This window comes from Hevea brasiliensis, chromosome 10 (genome assembly GCF_030052815.1).
Source record: "Hevea brasiliensis isolate MT/VB/25A 57/8 chromosome 10, ASM3005281v1, whole genome shotgun sequence".
In the NCBI taxonomy this organism is placed as follows: domain Eukaryota; kingdom Viridiplantae; phylum Streptophyta; class Magnoliopsida; order Malpighiales; family Euphorbiaceae; genus Hevea; species Hevea brasiliensis.
In genome coordinates this window covers 7,750,724-7,764,343 of record NC_079502.1, presented here as the reverse complement: position 1 = coordinate 7,764,343, position 13,620 = coordinate 7,750,724, and the positions used below count along the sequence as shown (strand labels likewise).

At 36.1% G+C, this 13,620-nt stretch overlaps 2 protein-coding genes across 6 annotated transcripts; one reads left to right on the top strand and one right to left on the bottom strand.

The window, feature by feature from the left end:
• The first annotated feature begins 601 nt into the window (after window positions 1-601).
• LOC110633161 (nuclear transport factor 2) lies at window positions 602-7,358 on the top strand. Of its 4 annotated transcripts, none has more exons than XM_021781671.2 (11): window positions 602-799; window positions 873-1,032; window positions 1,201-1,256; window positions 1,420-1,512; window positions 2,033-2,321; window positions 2,400-2,647; window positions 2,845-3,019; window positions 3,167-3,288; window positions 3,367-3,426; window positions 5,971-6,034; window positions 6,760-7,358. In XM_021781671.2, exons 3-11 carry the CDS (start codon window positions 1,215-1,217, stop codon window positions 7,047-7,049), a joined length of 1,383 nt encoding a protein of 460 aa, XP_021637363.2. In that variant the 5' UTR covers window positions 602-799; window positions 873-1,032; window positions 1,201-1,214; the 3' UTR covers window positions 7,050-7,358. The 4 variants fall into 4 exon arrangements, with proteins under 4 accessions (XP_021637363.2, XP_021637361.2, XP_021637362.2 ...); XM_021781669.2 differs by having other exon boundaries at window positions 1,375-1,512; XM_021781670.2 differs by lacking the exon at window positions 873-1,032.
• Window positions 7,359-10,479: 3,121 nt separating this feature from the next.
• On the bottom strand, window positions 10,480-13,415 carry LOC110633160 (galacturonosyltransferase 8). Of its 2 annotated transcripts, none has more exons than XM_021781665.2 (3): window positions 12,900-13,415; window positions 11,327-12,574; window positions 10,480-11,022 (listed from the first exon to the last, which is right to left on the bottom strand). In XM_021781665.2, exons 1-3 carry the CDS (start codon window positions 13,056-13,058, stop codon window positions 10,747-10,749), a joined length of 1,683 nt encoding a protein of 560 aa, XP_021637357.1. In that variant the 5' UTR covers window positions 13,059-13,415; the 3' UTR covers window positions 10,480-10,746. The 2 variants fall into 2 exon arrangements, with proteins under 2 accessions (XP_021637357.1, XP_021637358.1); XM_021781666.2 differs by lacking the exon at window positions 12,900-13,415 and adding an exon at window positions 12,750-12,893.
• Between the last annotated feature and the right edge of the window lie 205 nt (window positions 13,416-13,620).

Below are 13,620 nucleotides of genomic sequence, written 5' to 3'. Positions count from 1 at the left end.
TTTATAAGCTGAGATTTTAACTTAACCTATTTATTTAAAATATTTTAGGGTGTTTCTAAAAATAAAATCTTTTGGAGAGGAGCTTTTCAGTTTTTTACCAAATATATTAATATTATTTTTATTTAATTTTAAAATTTTAATATATATTCTTATTAAATAAATGTTATAATTAAAAAAAAAGGGTGAATATTACACTCTCAGCATGAGTAGAGATATAAATACTAATATATATATATATATATATATATATATATATATATTATTTATTAATTTATTTTCTTATATTAATTTAAATAGATTATTTCTATTAAATTTTTATAAAAAAATATATTTTTATTTTTTAATAATATTATAGTAAAAAATCAATTTTATAATTTATTATTAAAAATAATTTATTCTTTAATTATTTTAATAATAAATATATTTATAAATAATTAATAAATAATTTTTATTAAATATATTAATTATTTATAAATACTTTAATTAAAATTAGAAGGCTTATTTAACTATTATTCCCAAAACGACAGACGTCTGCCAGTGTACCGCTGGGTCGGTAGAGGATAGTACAAAACAGAATTTCTCTCGCTCAAATAGGCGACACAGAAAACCTCCTCCGAATTCCTTCTATAAAACCACCAAAACCCGTTACGTTCGGTCTAATTTTTCTCACCAAAACCCTATAAATCACTATAACCGTAAGGGGAGGTGAGAGAAAGACACAGCTAGTAGCAGAGCTAATCACCATCTTTCTCTTACCTCGCTCGCTTGCTGTCTCTCTCGGATCCAAATCTGACCTCAGGTACTCTCTTCTCTTGTCTTCTCATATCTGCATATGCCCCTGTCGAATCATCTCTTAGCTTAACTTTCTTTAGTTATGGCTTTTGGAGTGAATGGAGATGTTTCTCCTACAACTTGCTGAAATTTGAAGTGTAAACTGAGACCTTATAGCTAAACTCTTTTTCTTCACGAGTCTACAAATCGAAGACAGTGTAGCCATTGACATGTTTGCTTAGCGGGGATGGATTTTCTCGGGTATCTTTGTTTTCAAATGTTGTGCGATGTTTCCTCGATTAGCTTTGGCGATTCTACACTTGCTTTTTTTTTTTTCCCCTAAATTTTTAAATTTCATTTTGTATTTTTAAATAATGTGTTATGAGATGATAGTTAATAGGTTTAATTGGATTTTTGGTTGATTTTCAGAGATTTCATCGGTGATGGCAACGTCGGTCCAGCAAGCCTCAGTTCCTCCTGATGTTGTCCGTTTCTTTCTTTTGTTTTTTTTTCTTTTTTGTTATAATTTTGCATATCTATGTTGTTCTCTGTTGCGTTTTTTATACAATTTTAATTTATAAATGGAATTTGTTGTCGATTTAGGTCGCTAATGCGTTTGTTCATCAATACTACCTCATCTTGCATCAGTCGCCCGAGCTTGTTCACCGATTCTACCAGGATGTTAGTAGGCTTGGTCGTCCAGAGGAGGGTGGGATCATGAGTACCACAACCACCATGCATGTGAGTTTCATACTGTACACACCCACATGAACAATTTTGTTTAAGGGGGTGTTTGTGAATATGTTTTCTTGTTTCCTATTCAAAATTGCTCTGCTCCCTAGAAAAACGGAAAAATGTAATGTTCAAGGTCTTGGGGATTGCCTTAGGGAAACAGAACGTTTGTCTGCTATTTGGGTTTGGAATGTACAAAAAAGAAAAATGCCGAGATCATTTTTTTTCTGCCATTTGTTATTATGTCTGAAGAATCTAATTTCAGCCAGGTATAGATTTGTTTTCTTTCTCTGGAACATTAAAATTTTTTGCCCAATTATTTTTTACAGCAAGTATGCTGACATCAGAGGAATATAATAGGAATTCCTTAGGATTGGGGTTTTCTCTAATGCCTTTTTTTATTATATGTTCATTATATTAGGAGTATTAAGTTGTATGCCAATTGCCTGCTGGAAGTAGAGGTTACTGAACATGAATTACTGTTAAATTTTTTGTGCTGCTGCATGTGTGACTGCTTTTTATGATGCAGGCTATAAATGAGAAGATACTCTCGCTTGGTTATGGAGAATTCAGAGCAGAAATTACCACAGTTGATTCACAAGAATCATACAATGGAGGAGTCCTAGTCCTTGTGACAGGATATTTGACCAGAAATGATAATTTTCGACAGAAATTTACTCAGAGTTTCTTCTTGGCACCTCAAGACAAAGGCTATTTTGTTTTGAATGATGTCTTTCGATACGTTGATGATGCCAAGCATCAAAATGGAAACCTTGATGTTGTCGATAGCGTTGAAGATACAGTTACTCCTAACCAGGGTAATGGAAGATCAAATTGCATTTTGAATAATATCTCTTTGTTAGCTTCCATTTTTCATTTTTTTTTTTTGGCCCCAGACCTTCCTTCTGTGCAAGAAAATCACATTTCTGAGCAAACAACTGCTTTCTCTGAGGAAGCCAATGGAGAGGAAGTGTGGAATCCCTCTGAGAATGGGGATGCAGCAATTGAAGAAGAGGGAGCAGCATCAGTGCCCGAAGTTGTTGATGAAATTCTTGATGATTCGCAGATGGTAATTGATTCACAGATTGTGGCTGAATCTAATGCTAAGATTGAAGAAGTGCCAAAAAAGTCGTATGCATCCATTGTAAGTAGCGATCATGCAATGCAGTGTGCTCTAAATTCTTTTGCAAATTCATACCATTATTTTACATAATGGTAGCATGTCCGGTGATCTCAGTACCCAGAAATGCTTATTGGTAAAGTATTGAAAGCTGGAATGATGATCTCCTTTAATTATGTTTATGTTCTCATTTCATCATTTGGCTTTATATTTTGTACTAGGTGAAAGTTATGAAGGAGAACACTGCACCCTTTTCAAGCCCTGTCTCTTCTCCTCTAAGGTCTGCACCGAAAAGCCTAGAACAAGTGACTGCTGTGGTGACTCCTGCAGTGGCATCCGAGACACATATCTCCACTTCAAACGCTATTGAAAATGGGAATGCCCAAGAGAGTGAAGGTGTTAGTGCTTTACTTTTGTAGTGTTCTTTTATAAACAGATTGACTTTTATACCTGTTAAGGCATTGACAATGTTGTACTAATGCATGCATTGAACATATATTTAACCAACTTTTCTGATCTGCCTATTCATGTGTACATTTACAGCTGAGGGTCCTTCTATCTACGTAAAAGGCCTACCTTTAGATGCTACACCTGCCCTACTTGAGAATGAATTTAAGAAGTTTGGACCTATTAGGTCTGGTGGTATTCAAGTTAGATCTCAAAAGGTGCAAGTCAATTGCTGATCCAGTTCATCATTGGTTGTATCTGCTGCTCATTCTCATAATCCATATGTTGCATGACAGGGATTTTGCTTTGGCTTTGTTGAATTTGAAATGGCAACTGCTGTGCAAAGTGCATTGCAGGTATGCTACGCTAACCGGTCTTGTTTTCTCTGTTATGGGTTCTTGATTACGTGCAGATGAATAAGTTGTTGCCTCATTTAATTATTATTATTTGTCCCATTACAGGAAGGGAAAAAAGGAAAGATAAAGTAATTTTCTTAGGAATTTTCTGTCCGTAGATACAAGTGTTTTTGTTTTTTTTTTTTTTAATTTCCTGTCTATGGCCTTACCATGGAAACCTTTTTTTTAAGATATTTTTTTATTTATGTTAACAATTTTATTGCTGTTGATTTCAATTTGGGAGAAAAGGAATATGTGCATGCTCTAAAAAAGAATTGAAAGAAATTTTGTTTACTCTTTTTTTTTTTTTTTCTTTTTCCTTGTTTTACTTGGAGGGCAATCTGATAAAACTGAAATGCATTTTGTGTCTGGATTTTGTGATTGTACTTGGTTGTTTTTGTAGATGTTTGGCATGTTCACATTTGCATGCGGTTTAGTCTTGCATTTGTATTTTACACGAGTGGTACTTGAGTGACACAACTATTAAGACAGAGGATGCTACTACTTATCATCTTATGGGACCATTTGTAAAATTAAGGTCAGTTTCAACCTTCAAATGTAGGAGGGGGAATAATCATGATGGTTGAGACGGTTGCACTTGGTGGTATTGAGTAGGGGTGTAGGATAGGTCTGCCTCTTAATTAAAAATGTCTAATGACTTCTTGAGGGTCTTAGTTAAAGTTGGACTTATCATGTAACTTGTGATTTTACTTCAATATAGTTGTTGTTTACATTGGTGAACTCGACATTACTTTTGTCTTATTTTCTATCAAATTTGAAGCATAAGTTGCGTTCACGAGGGAAAGGGGGTGGGGTAAATGTGCCATAGGTCACATGTGCATTACTCAAATTTCTGAATGTTGCGCCTTTTTCCTTATGCCCTTATCCCATTTGCCCAGAATGTCTATAACATGTTACAAAGAGGTTAAATTAAGTAGACCAAGTAGTGGAAAGTGAGCATGTGGAAAATTTTATGGAATTTCCTTGGCATTTACTATTAACTGTGACAAAAAGTGATGTTACCTTCAATGCTAGTTTGAATTAGTATGTAGTTAGTAAATTGGGCCTGGATATTTGGAATTTTCTGTACATGATTGTTGAAGAATAGGTGAGGACATGGTTTTAAATAATGGCCATTACGTAATTACAGGTTTTGAAGGGCTCAGTTACCTTTATACTCGTTATATATAGGCCAAAAAAAAAAAGCAGGTGCAATGGCCATTATGGAACAATAACGGCCATTATTCATGTGGGATTCTTTTTTTTTTTTGGTTCAAAAGGAGCAGGTGGCTCATTTCAGTCTTATGTTTATGGGTTTTGGGGCTTTCCTCTGTTTCTCACTTTCTCTCAACTTTCCATCTTAAATTTTATAATTTTTTTAAAAAAATCTCACTTCTTGAGCTAGGATTACCAATTAGTGAAGGTTTATTTGAAGTGAAGGAAGTAATCTAGTACCATATTTTCCAAAAGATGAGTTATTTGTCTTTTTTTTTTTTTAATTGTTGAAGAAAATTACGTTTTATGCTTGGTTGTTTATGAAATTTATTATATGAACTATTAGTTTGCCCAATCTAAAGGTTATTGTCTTTTTTTTTTAATTTTTATCTATTTTCAGAATTATTTTTAGCAAATGCACAAGTTATTGGAAAATAAGTTTTAGGTGGCAATGTTGTTTGCTAAGTATAAATTTAGGCTTGGGCAAGGTAAAATTTGGGAAAATTAAATAATTATGATTTCTTTTTTTAAAAAAATAATATTTTGAAATTAATTTTCATAAATTAAATTGTAAGTTTCAAACTTGTAGAAATCCTTTTCTGTCCATTTTACTAGTCAATGTTTGTGGCTAGGGGCAGTGGTAGTTCATCAACAACTTTGTTAGCAGAACTTTAACTGCCATCCATGATACCACCTATAGTTACTATTTAGATCTACTATAGCTGCATGTTAGCCACTTTAGCATTACTTCTCAACTTTTGATTTTATTTGCTATAGAGACTTAGTATCCTATAATCAAACTACTTTGAAAGTTAGCCGCATGACCTTAATATTTACACTAGAAGTACAAGGAATTTCATTCCCAGATCAGAAAGCGCCTAGTAAAATAATTATTTGCCATGGTAAATCATAGATGTGTGGAGACATGAAAATCATGCAACAGTGATAATTGATGTGAATTATTGACTGATTTTGTGGTTGCTTTTCTTTGTGTTGCCACCTTTCCTTTACTGTTATTTGTGGTGGTTACATCTTCTTTCCATTATAAACAGTGTGTTAGGCATTCTCCCCTGCTTGTCAGTATTTTTCTATTAGTCCTTGAGGATGCAAAGTCTTAATGTTTTATGAGCTTTAATTGTCTTTACTTAAGTGGCTGGAATTTTCTGTGCAAAAAGAAAATTCAGTTGTTTTTGATATTTGCATTTCTTTTTTATTACACTAATCTATTATTGTTTAATCGTAACTTTTTAAAGCTTTTTGTTTGAGGCATGTTTTTCACTGATGTTTCAGGCTTCTCCTATCATGATTAGTGGATGTCGGGTTGTTGTTGAGGAAAAGAGATCTACTTCTCGAGGCAAGTTGGTTTTTATGGTCAATTTTATTTGTTGAAGATTGTCCCATATTGTCCACATGCAATTCATATGAGCGATCCCTTTTCAACTTATATTTATACTAAAATTTCATGTGAAGGCCTGTTGACTTAGTTTAGTTTAAGGTCTTAAACTTTTTGATGTATTTAGAAGTTAGGGGTTTTATCAAAGTAGGGAACCACATTATGGTAATTTGGATTTTAAGAAAATAAGGAAAGTGCTTGTGTTAAATTGCATGCCTCACTTAGCAGATGCATAAACCTAAAATTACTATCTTTTATATTATAATTACGCTAATAAAAGAGGGGTTAGACCAAAAAAGGGCCTTTAACTAAGTTTGTCTAGGGTATACATAAATATTGTAGGCCCAAACTAAGGCAGTTATTGTCAAGTTAGACATGAATGTATATGGTACTAGGTAATGTTTTTCCAATAGGATTTGATAAAATCCTTGTTTTGCATATAATCAAATGGGGAAGGCGTATGTATCTTGCAAAACAATCCCTTTCTCTACCCTTAATGATTCACTTGCTGACTTGTGAGAAGTTGAGGTCTTTCCAAGTTAGGGTGGGGTAGCAAATTACTCATTTTTGCCAATTAAATAGGAAAATGTTCTAAGCTGTATAATCCAATTTCTAGATTATAATTTGCAAGTCTCTTCAGGCCCAGTTTATCTCTTTCGCTTGCTGAAGTGACCCTTCATTTGCAGGGAACAATAGGGGGCGATTTTCTGGAGCGGGGGCTGGATATAGGAATGAGGGAGCAAGAGGGCGAGGAAATTTTGGAGGGGGAAAAGCCTATGGCCGGGGTGATTTCAGTAACAGGACAGAGTTTGGAAATAGAAATGGTAACCGGGGTGGATTTTCAAACCGTGGAGGTGATGGATATCGTAGGACTGATAAGATGGGGAACAATGGTGGCCGTGCTAACCGTGATGGTGGGTTGGCTTTTAATGCTGCAGCCAAGACAACAGCACCAAGGGTATCTGCTACTGCTTGAAGATCTGTAACGTGGAGGGAGGTAGTTGTAACATGGAAGGAGATAGTTGGAACATGTTCTTTAAAGAAGTTTTGTGTTCCTTAGTGCAGTAATTTACTAGAGGGTTTGGCTATAAAGGAGATGATACACTTCTAAGATGAGCTTCATGAGATTTTTGTCAAGGATTTCCTTCTTGAAATTTTGTCCAGTTCTCCTTGATAGAGAGTCATTTTTGGTTTGATGGATAGTGGTAAAGTTTTGTCTGGTTTACTAATTTCATCTCTGATTCCCCATGATACTAATTTCACTCGAGTATCGATCATGACTATACATCACTGTCCTCCTGATTTCTTTGCTTTTCTCATTCTTCTTGAAAATGAGACGATGCTGCTGGATTGAGATTTTAAAAATCCTCAATTTTTGTTAGGTCGTCTTCAAATTCACATGTACCATACATTTCTCTTTTCCATTCATTTGCTTCTAATTTCTGCTTGCCCTATTTTTTTTAATCCAACATTTGCTGTCCCTGCTGGAGAGGATCAAAACCCTACAAAAATTCAATGGGAGATTTGAGTATTCAGGGTATTTTGAAGATTTTGTATCTACAATCTATCAATCAATTCTTTGTACATTAACTCAATATGATGATTTGAATCTTGAATTAACGTACTTGGAATTGAATTCAAATTTTGATTCTACTAAACCTAAAGTGAACGAGTTAGGCGATGGAGATGATATTATAGTTTCTGGCGTTGGAGTATCACAATTTATAAACTTTGACGACAAGAGTTTGAGAAGTGAGGTTGAGGAAAAGCATAGTTAGAAGTGGTGGAGAATGAGTGTTAGTTGGAATTTGGTGAATAAAAAAAATACCAATATTGGTTGGGTCTTTCTTTTGCTTCTGCGGGTGATAGCGACGAAGGAATTAGAGAAGCTTCTCAAATAATGGCTTTTATATTTGGTTTCTCCATTATGCAGGTTCTTGAGTTTTCTTATTTTTTTATGAGAGAATTTTCTCAGGTTTTCTCGGAATAGAAAGGCAGAGGGATATGTGAACAACAAATGATGTGGTGGCTTTAATGATTAAAGAGGTATTTAGTTTAACCATTGGATGCTGTTAGACGTTTATATAAAGTTTTAAGTATTTTGATAAATCTGAAAAACATAGCTGATAATTGATATTCGGTTGATAGAATGTGTATCAACAACATTTTAATAAGAGATAAGAGATAGATATTTGGGAACTCTTAAGAGTTATTTTTTATTATTTAGTATAAATAACCTTAAAAAAAATTGCAGTTGACAATTGTTTTGTTAACAATTGTTTCGCTAACAATCAGGGCCTAATTACTCATGTATGGAATGCGTAATGCTGCATTTGGAACAAGGTAAATTTAAGTTTAATTATAAAATTTACCAGTTCAAGAGTGTAATAAGTTTCTCAGAAGATTGAGAGGCGTGATGGATTAAATCATTCAAAGTTGACAAGTGAAAAAATGAATCTATTCAATGGCTTTTTTTTACCCGCTCTAGGGGTTGGCATGGGCTGGATTAGAAAATATTTTAAAAAATTATGCTTAATGCAGTAATTTTCAATAACCAAGGCACCGAGCTGTAAAAGTAGGGCATTTTTTCTTTTATCCAGAAGATAGAGATAATTTCATTAACATAACAAGGCCTGTAGGCCCATTACAATTAGAGGCTTATAGTCTAAAAAACATAAACCTAGTTAAAAATAGAATCCAATCTCATTCCAATAAAACGCTCGAGCCCTCATACAATATATCCTAGCAGAGGTTGGATCCAAGCCCAAACCTATGACCTGACTAAAGAGATCTTGTCTCGCACTCTCCAAGGAGAGAAGTTCATCACATCCTAAATTGGATGACTTAACATCACGGACGAACCAACGCCAAAGGGAATGCTAAAATAACACTAGGGACCAACAAGGCAAAAACACTAGAACAAGAAAGTTCCCAAGCCATAAAACAACCAAGGATATGAGCAAATGGCTAGGAGTCCAAAGAGACTGAAAAGCACCTGACTATAGAAGCCCAAGCAGACAAAGGAGACCGCAAAGCCTTAGCCATCATCTATAGGCTTTGAAGGATTGGATAGCCATTAAAGCGGCACCGTAATATCCCTTAGATACCCATACTCCACATAAATCCAAAGCTATAACTAAATCCTATCAGTAGGTTAAAAAACGAAACTCTCGCCCATAAGATCTTAACCTGCAATCGAAAACCAAACAGAAGGTATATACAAATCCTGCCCAGAGACGAGGAGGAAAAACCCACGTCTAGGCTTGGAAGGAGAGCCATTTCGTGCAGGGGACAGCTGTTGAACTGCAAATTAAGATCCTCTCTTTTATAAAATAGAACAGAGAAACTCTCCCCAAAGTAAAGACTATTGATCTTAAAAGTATGGCCTTTTTTCAAATCAGAAGACAGATAAGATTTCATTAATAGGAAGAAGGCAGTAAGCCTAATGCATTCAGAGAACCATGAAGGTCAAACCCAGTCTAACATGAAGGGTCAAGCCCAATAAATAACAAAACCCTAGCAGAGCAAGGATCCAAACTCGAACCCCTTAACCTAAAAAGAGGAAACTTGTTGCATCATAGATCGAAGGAGAGAAGCTCGTCGCCCCATAAATCGTTCGACTAGACTAACGTTGAGGGGAGACTAATCTTACTGAAGCACCGATGTGGACCACGCTTGGCTGAAGCGCAAGATGAAGAGGTCCCCAACGAAAAGCAACCCAAGGGATCGGGAATGACTAGTTAGAGAACTCAGCAAAAACTAAGAAGCACCAATCTAGGGAAGCAAAAACAAGGGGGCAGAACTCTAGCCATTACACTCTCAACTCGGCTTTGAGGGACTGGGACGTCGCAAAAGTGGCGCACAAATTTACCCTAGGTACCCATCCTCAGTGGAAATCAGCAGTCATCGCTGAAATGCACCAAGCAGGAATGAAAGAACCCTTGCCATTAAGCTCAAACCTGCAAACAAGCTCAAACCTGCAAACAAACTCAACAGAGTAGTACTTTCTGCTAATCACGAAAGATGAATTCACATTTACTTGAGTGGGCACCAAGTGAAAGAACACTGTATCTAATATGATGTCTTAAAGTTTTCCTATGATTAACCAAATTGATAGCATCTTCGTTAAGAAAATGCCCCTTTTTTAAACGGTGTTCATGGGAAATGATCAATTTTACCTTTTTTACCTGGGTAGAGTGACGTTTATGAGTCCAGATATTAAGAAATGAGGAAAAGAGGAATGGCTACGAATACTGCATTAGGCCTCTCAGAGGAGAGGGCGCACGGTAGATGGTGCAATTATCACATCAGAATAATAAAAAGTTTGGAGAGATGATAAGGAAAACTAGTTTGCAAAGAAGTGAGATAAGTGTAGAGAAGTGAGATAAGTGTAGAGACACACTGCGAGAACAAAACTATTGTAAGCTTCTTGAATGCTATAGCCATAATCTTAACAGCTACATTTGCCAAATACAACAAATTCTAGTTGCTTGACATGTATAAATGAACCGAAGATAAAATCTAGAATTAATATAAGTAATATGCTACACTTGAAAAGATACTGATTTTCTTCCATGTTAAGAACAATTGGTGATCGTGTAAACAAAATAACTAGAGGCTTCAAAAGATTTGATTTTCGTTGCACCATTAGGATTGACAAAACCACAACATGATTAAAGACCAAAATTGCAGGCCTGAACGAACTCCAAATCATAGTCAACGTGTTTTGTCCAAAGTGGTTTAAACTGCGTCATGGCAATGTCAAGCCATGGCTTCATGTTTCCATTGAAGTGCACCACTGCAGCATTGCGAATCTCATCCATACTGATGCTCGGATTGTAGCCAAGCCCCAGAACATGCCATGACTTGTCTAATGGCTTTGTTGTTGAGTAAAAGGTGATTAAACCTGGAGGCAATGTCCCCAGTTTCCACAAGGTTCGATTCTCATTCTGCAACATCAGTAGCATCACAAGTTAGTGATAGTATTGCAACACACACTAGAACTTTAAAACGAAACGGTAAAGTATCACAATAAATCAAATTTAGCATCTAAAATGCAGATAAAATAGAGATTGCAATCTGATTTCAGTATTCATAGCTATAAGAGTATCCCATGACTTATATCAAAAATCAGAAAGCAACAAACAGTAGCGGAACAGTTAACATATTCTAGTCTGACCAACAATTAACTAAGAATGTAAAAAGGGAGATAATCGACAAATTGTAACTTGCAAAAAAGTAATCCAGTCTTACCAGATTCTGCCAATAATGATATTGCTCTGTGCATTTCTCCCTCCTCCAAGCATCCAAATCAAAGAAGTTCATCCCGTAAGCCCAAGCACATGCCTTCGGATTAAACTTCTCCTTGATCAAAGGGTGTGAGAAATTCATATACTGTGCATACCTATGAAATGACCCAAAACAAGTCTCTACTGCCCCATTCACCTTCCCATCCATATCGATCTTCCACAACCCAGTCAGATCCTTCTGCACCACGATATCATCATCTAAAAACAATATCCTGTGCAACTTAGGGTACATCTCGGGCAAGTAAAACCTCAAATGATTCAAAATTGACAGGTACTTGGGGTTCCTGAACTTCATATTTGTAGTATCCTTGGTTGCATTCTCAAGCTTATTCTCGAAATAAAACCTCTGCAAATTTGCAGATTCCAATTGCCTAAGCACAGGCACATAAGAAGAATTCAAGAATTTATAATCCTCAACAGCTTTCACTTCTATATGTGCCCCATTATAAGACTTCAATTTGAACATAACCTGCATCGCCCCCAGATTCATTTTATCAGTCACAACATGAAATACGTGTTTCCACGGCTCTTTTGCATTTTTCACTGCAGAGTTCACCACCACCGATGCGGCAATCACATTATCTGAGAAAATCGCATAATGGTAAAGTTTTGGATCCTCCAGTTCAGGTGCCTGCGGCTTCCCTTCATCAGTATATTTCTCAGGGTATGCAATTCTCTCCTCCATTAACCTCATAGCAAGGCAATGCAAGCTTTTAGGTATAGATTTTGCAGCAATCAAACTCGAGAAAGCCCCTTGCTTTTTCGCTTTAGTTAATTGCTCATTAACGGCAAAAATTGTATCCTTCAACTTCTGAATTTTCAGCTGATTGTCAAAACTTTCTTTTGCCTCGGCAATTACTTGGCGAGTGACTTTGATTCGCTCTTTCACTTCCTTCTCGAATTGGCGTAGCGTGGATTCTTCAATAGAAAGCGAATCCAACTCGAACAGAGCCCGATACGCAGGCTTGTTAAGAAGATCGGTATAGTTTCGCGAGAGATCAGCAAAAACCCTAACAACCTTTGAGTTCTCGAGCTTGAGCTTCCGTGCATAGGATGCATATGCGAGAGCGAGAGATCGGTGGTCGTCGGCTTGTTTTCGGATATGGTCCAAACGGGGCTTCAGTGGATCCGATTTCATTGCGAGTACGGATCTTCTCCCGGATCCAAATCTATAAGGTACGTTGCTGAAGCCCTAATAGAGAAAACAATGCAATTGAAATCAAATTTCTTACAAAAACCCAAAAAAAAAAAATCTCAATCTCACTCTGTTAATATCCACTCAAATTTTTAAAATTTAAAAAAAAAAAAAAAAGGAACACAGAAATGCACAATTGAAACAAACAAGAAGAAAATGCTAAGATCCGTACGCAAACAAACATTGTTTTCTGCTTCTGTTGCCTTGGGAAAAACATTTCAATTCATCTGGTGATAGAGTTCACACTAGATCTCTGTTTGTTTCTCCAGAAAGAAAAAATAATGAAATGGGCAATTGCATGGAGAGAGAGAGAGAAACTTACAAAGTGGTGGAGGTCAGAGGAAGAGTGAGAGTGTGAAGTGAACAGAAAAGAGACAGCGAAGAAGAGAAACACCGCAATCGTAACCGCTGAGGCCAATAGTCTAAACGACAAACTGAAACTCCGTATCAATCCACTTCGCGAGTTTCGATGATTCGCCATTGTTACCGTTTGATTGATTTGATTAGCGATAGAGGAGAAGAGGATAGAAAGGTCACACAGCGAGAGAGAGAGAAAGACAGAGAGAGAGAGAGACAGAGACCTCTCCACTCTTTTTGCTGCTTTATGCTTTCGCTTTCGAAGGGGAAGAGAAAGGGAAAAGATTACGTATTTGCTGCGTATAATGAATCAAAGATGTGAGCCGTCAGATAAGGTGAGGCTCACTAGATCTGCCGCTAAGTTTAGTTGAGGCCAGTTGGGGAATTGCTGGAGGCAGTGAAATTGGCACTAGGAGAGTATGGAAAAAACGCGGGATCAAAGCGTCAACTGCGCCAGGGTGAACACATCCACGAGGGTGTCGGTGTGGATTATCATCTCTCTTTCGCCTCTTTTAAAATTTGTCCTTTTCTTTAATTTGAAAAATAATTGTTTATCTAATGTCGGTATCCGATAAAGGAGGTTAAAGAGTTTAACATTTTTAAATAAATAACAAGGAAAAATTAATCTAATCAAATTAATTTTGTGTTTGAGATTGTCCATAAAATTAATTTTATTTACATGAAAT

Excerpts from the sequence above, each read along its gene's own strand:
- LOC110633161 (XM_021781669.2), top strand. The coding sequence starts at position 1,215 with ATGGCAACGTCGGTCCAGCAAGCCTCAGTTCCTCCTGATGTT. Across the intron at positions 1,513-2,032 it reads GTACCACAACCACCATGCAT|GCTATAAATGAGAAGATACT; the intron begins GTGAGTTTCATA and ends TTTATGATGCAG. Across the intron at positions 2,648-2,844 it reads AAAAGTCGTATGCATCCATT|GTGAAAGTTATGAAGGAGAA; the intron begins GTAAGTAGCGAT and ends ATTTTGTACTAG.
- LOC110633160 (XM_021781665.2), bottom strand. The coding sequence starts at position 13,058 with ATGGCGAATCATCGAAACTCGCGAAGTGGATTGATACGGAGTTTCAGT. Across the intron at positions 12,575-12,899 it reads CCTCTGACCTCCACCACTTT|GGCTTCAGCAACGTACCTTA; the intron begins GTAAGTTTCTCT and ends TTTCTCTATTAG. Across the intron at positions 11,023-11,326 it reads ATCATTATTGGCAGAATCTG|AATGAGAATCGAACCTTGTG; the intron begins GTAAGACTGGAT and ends CTGATGTTGCAG.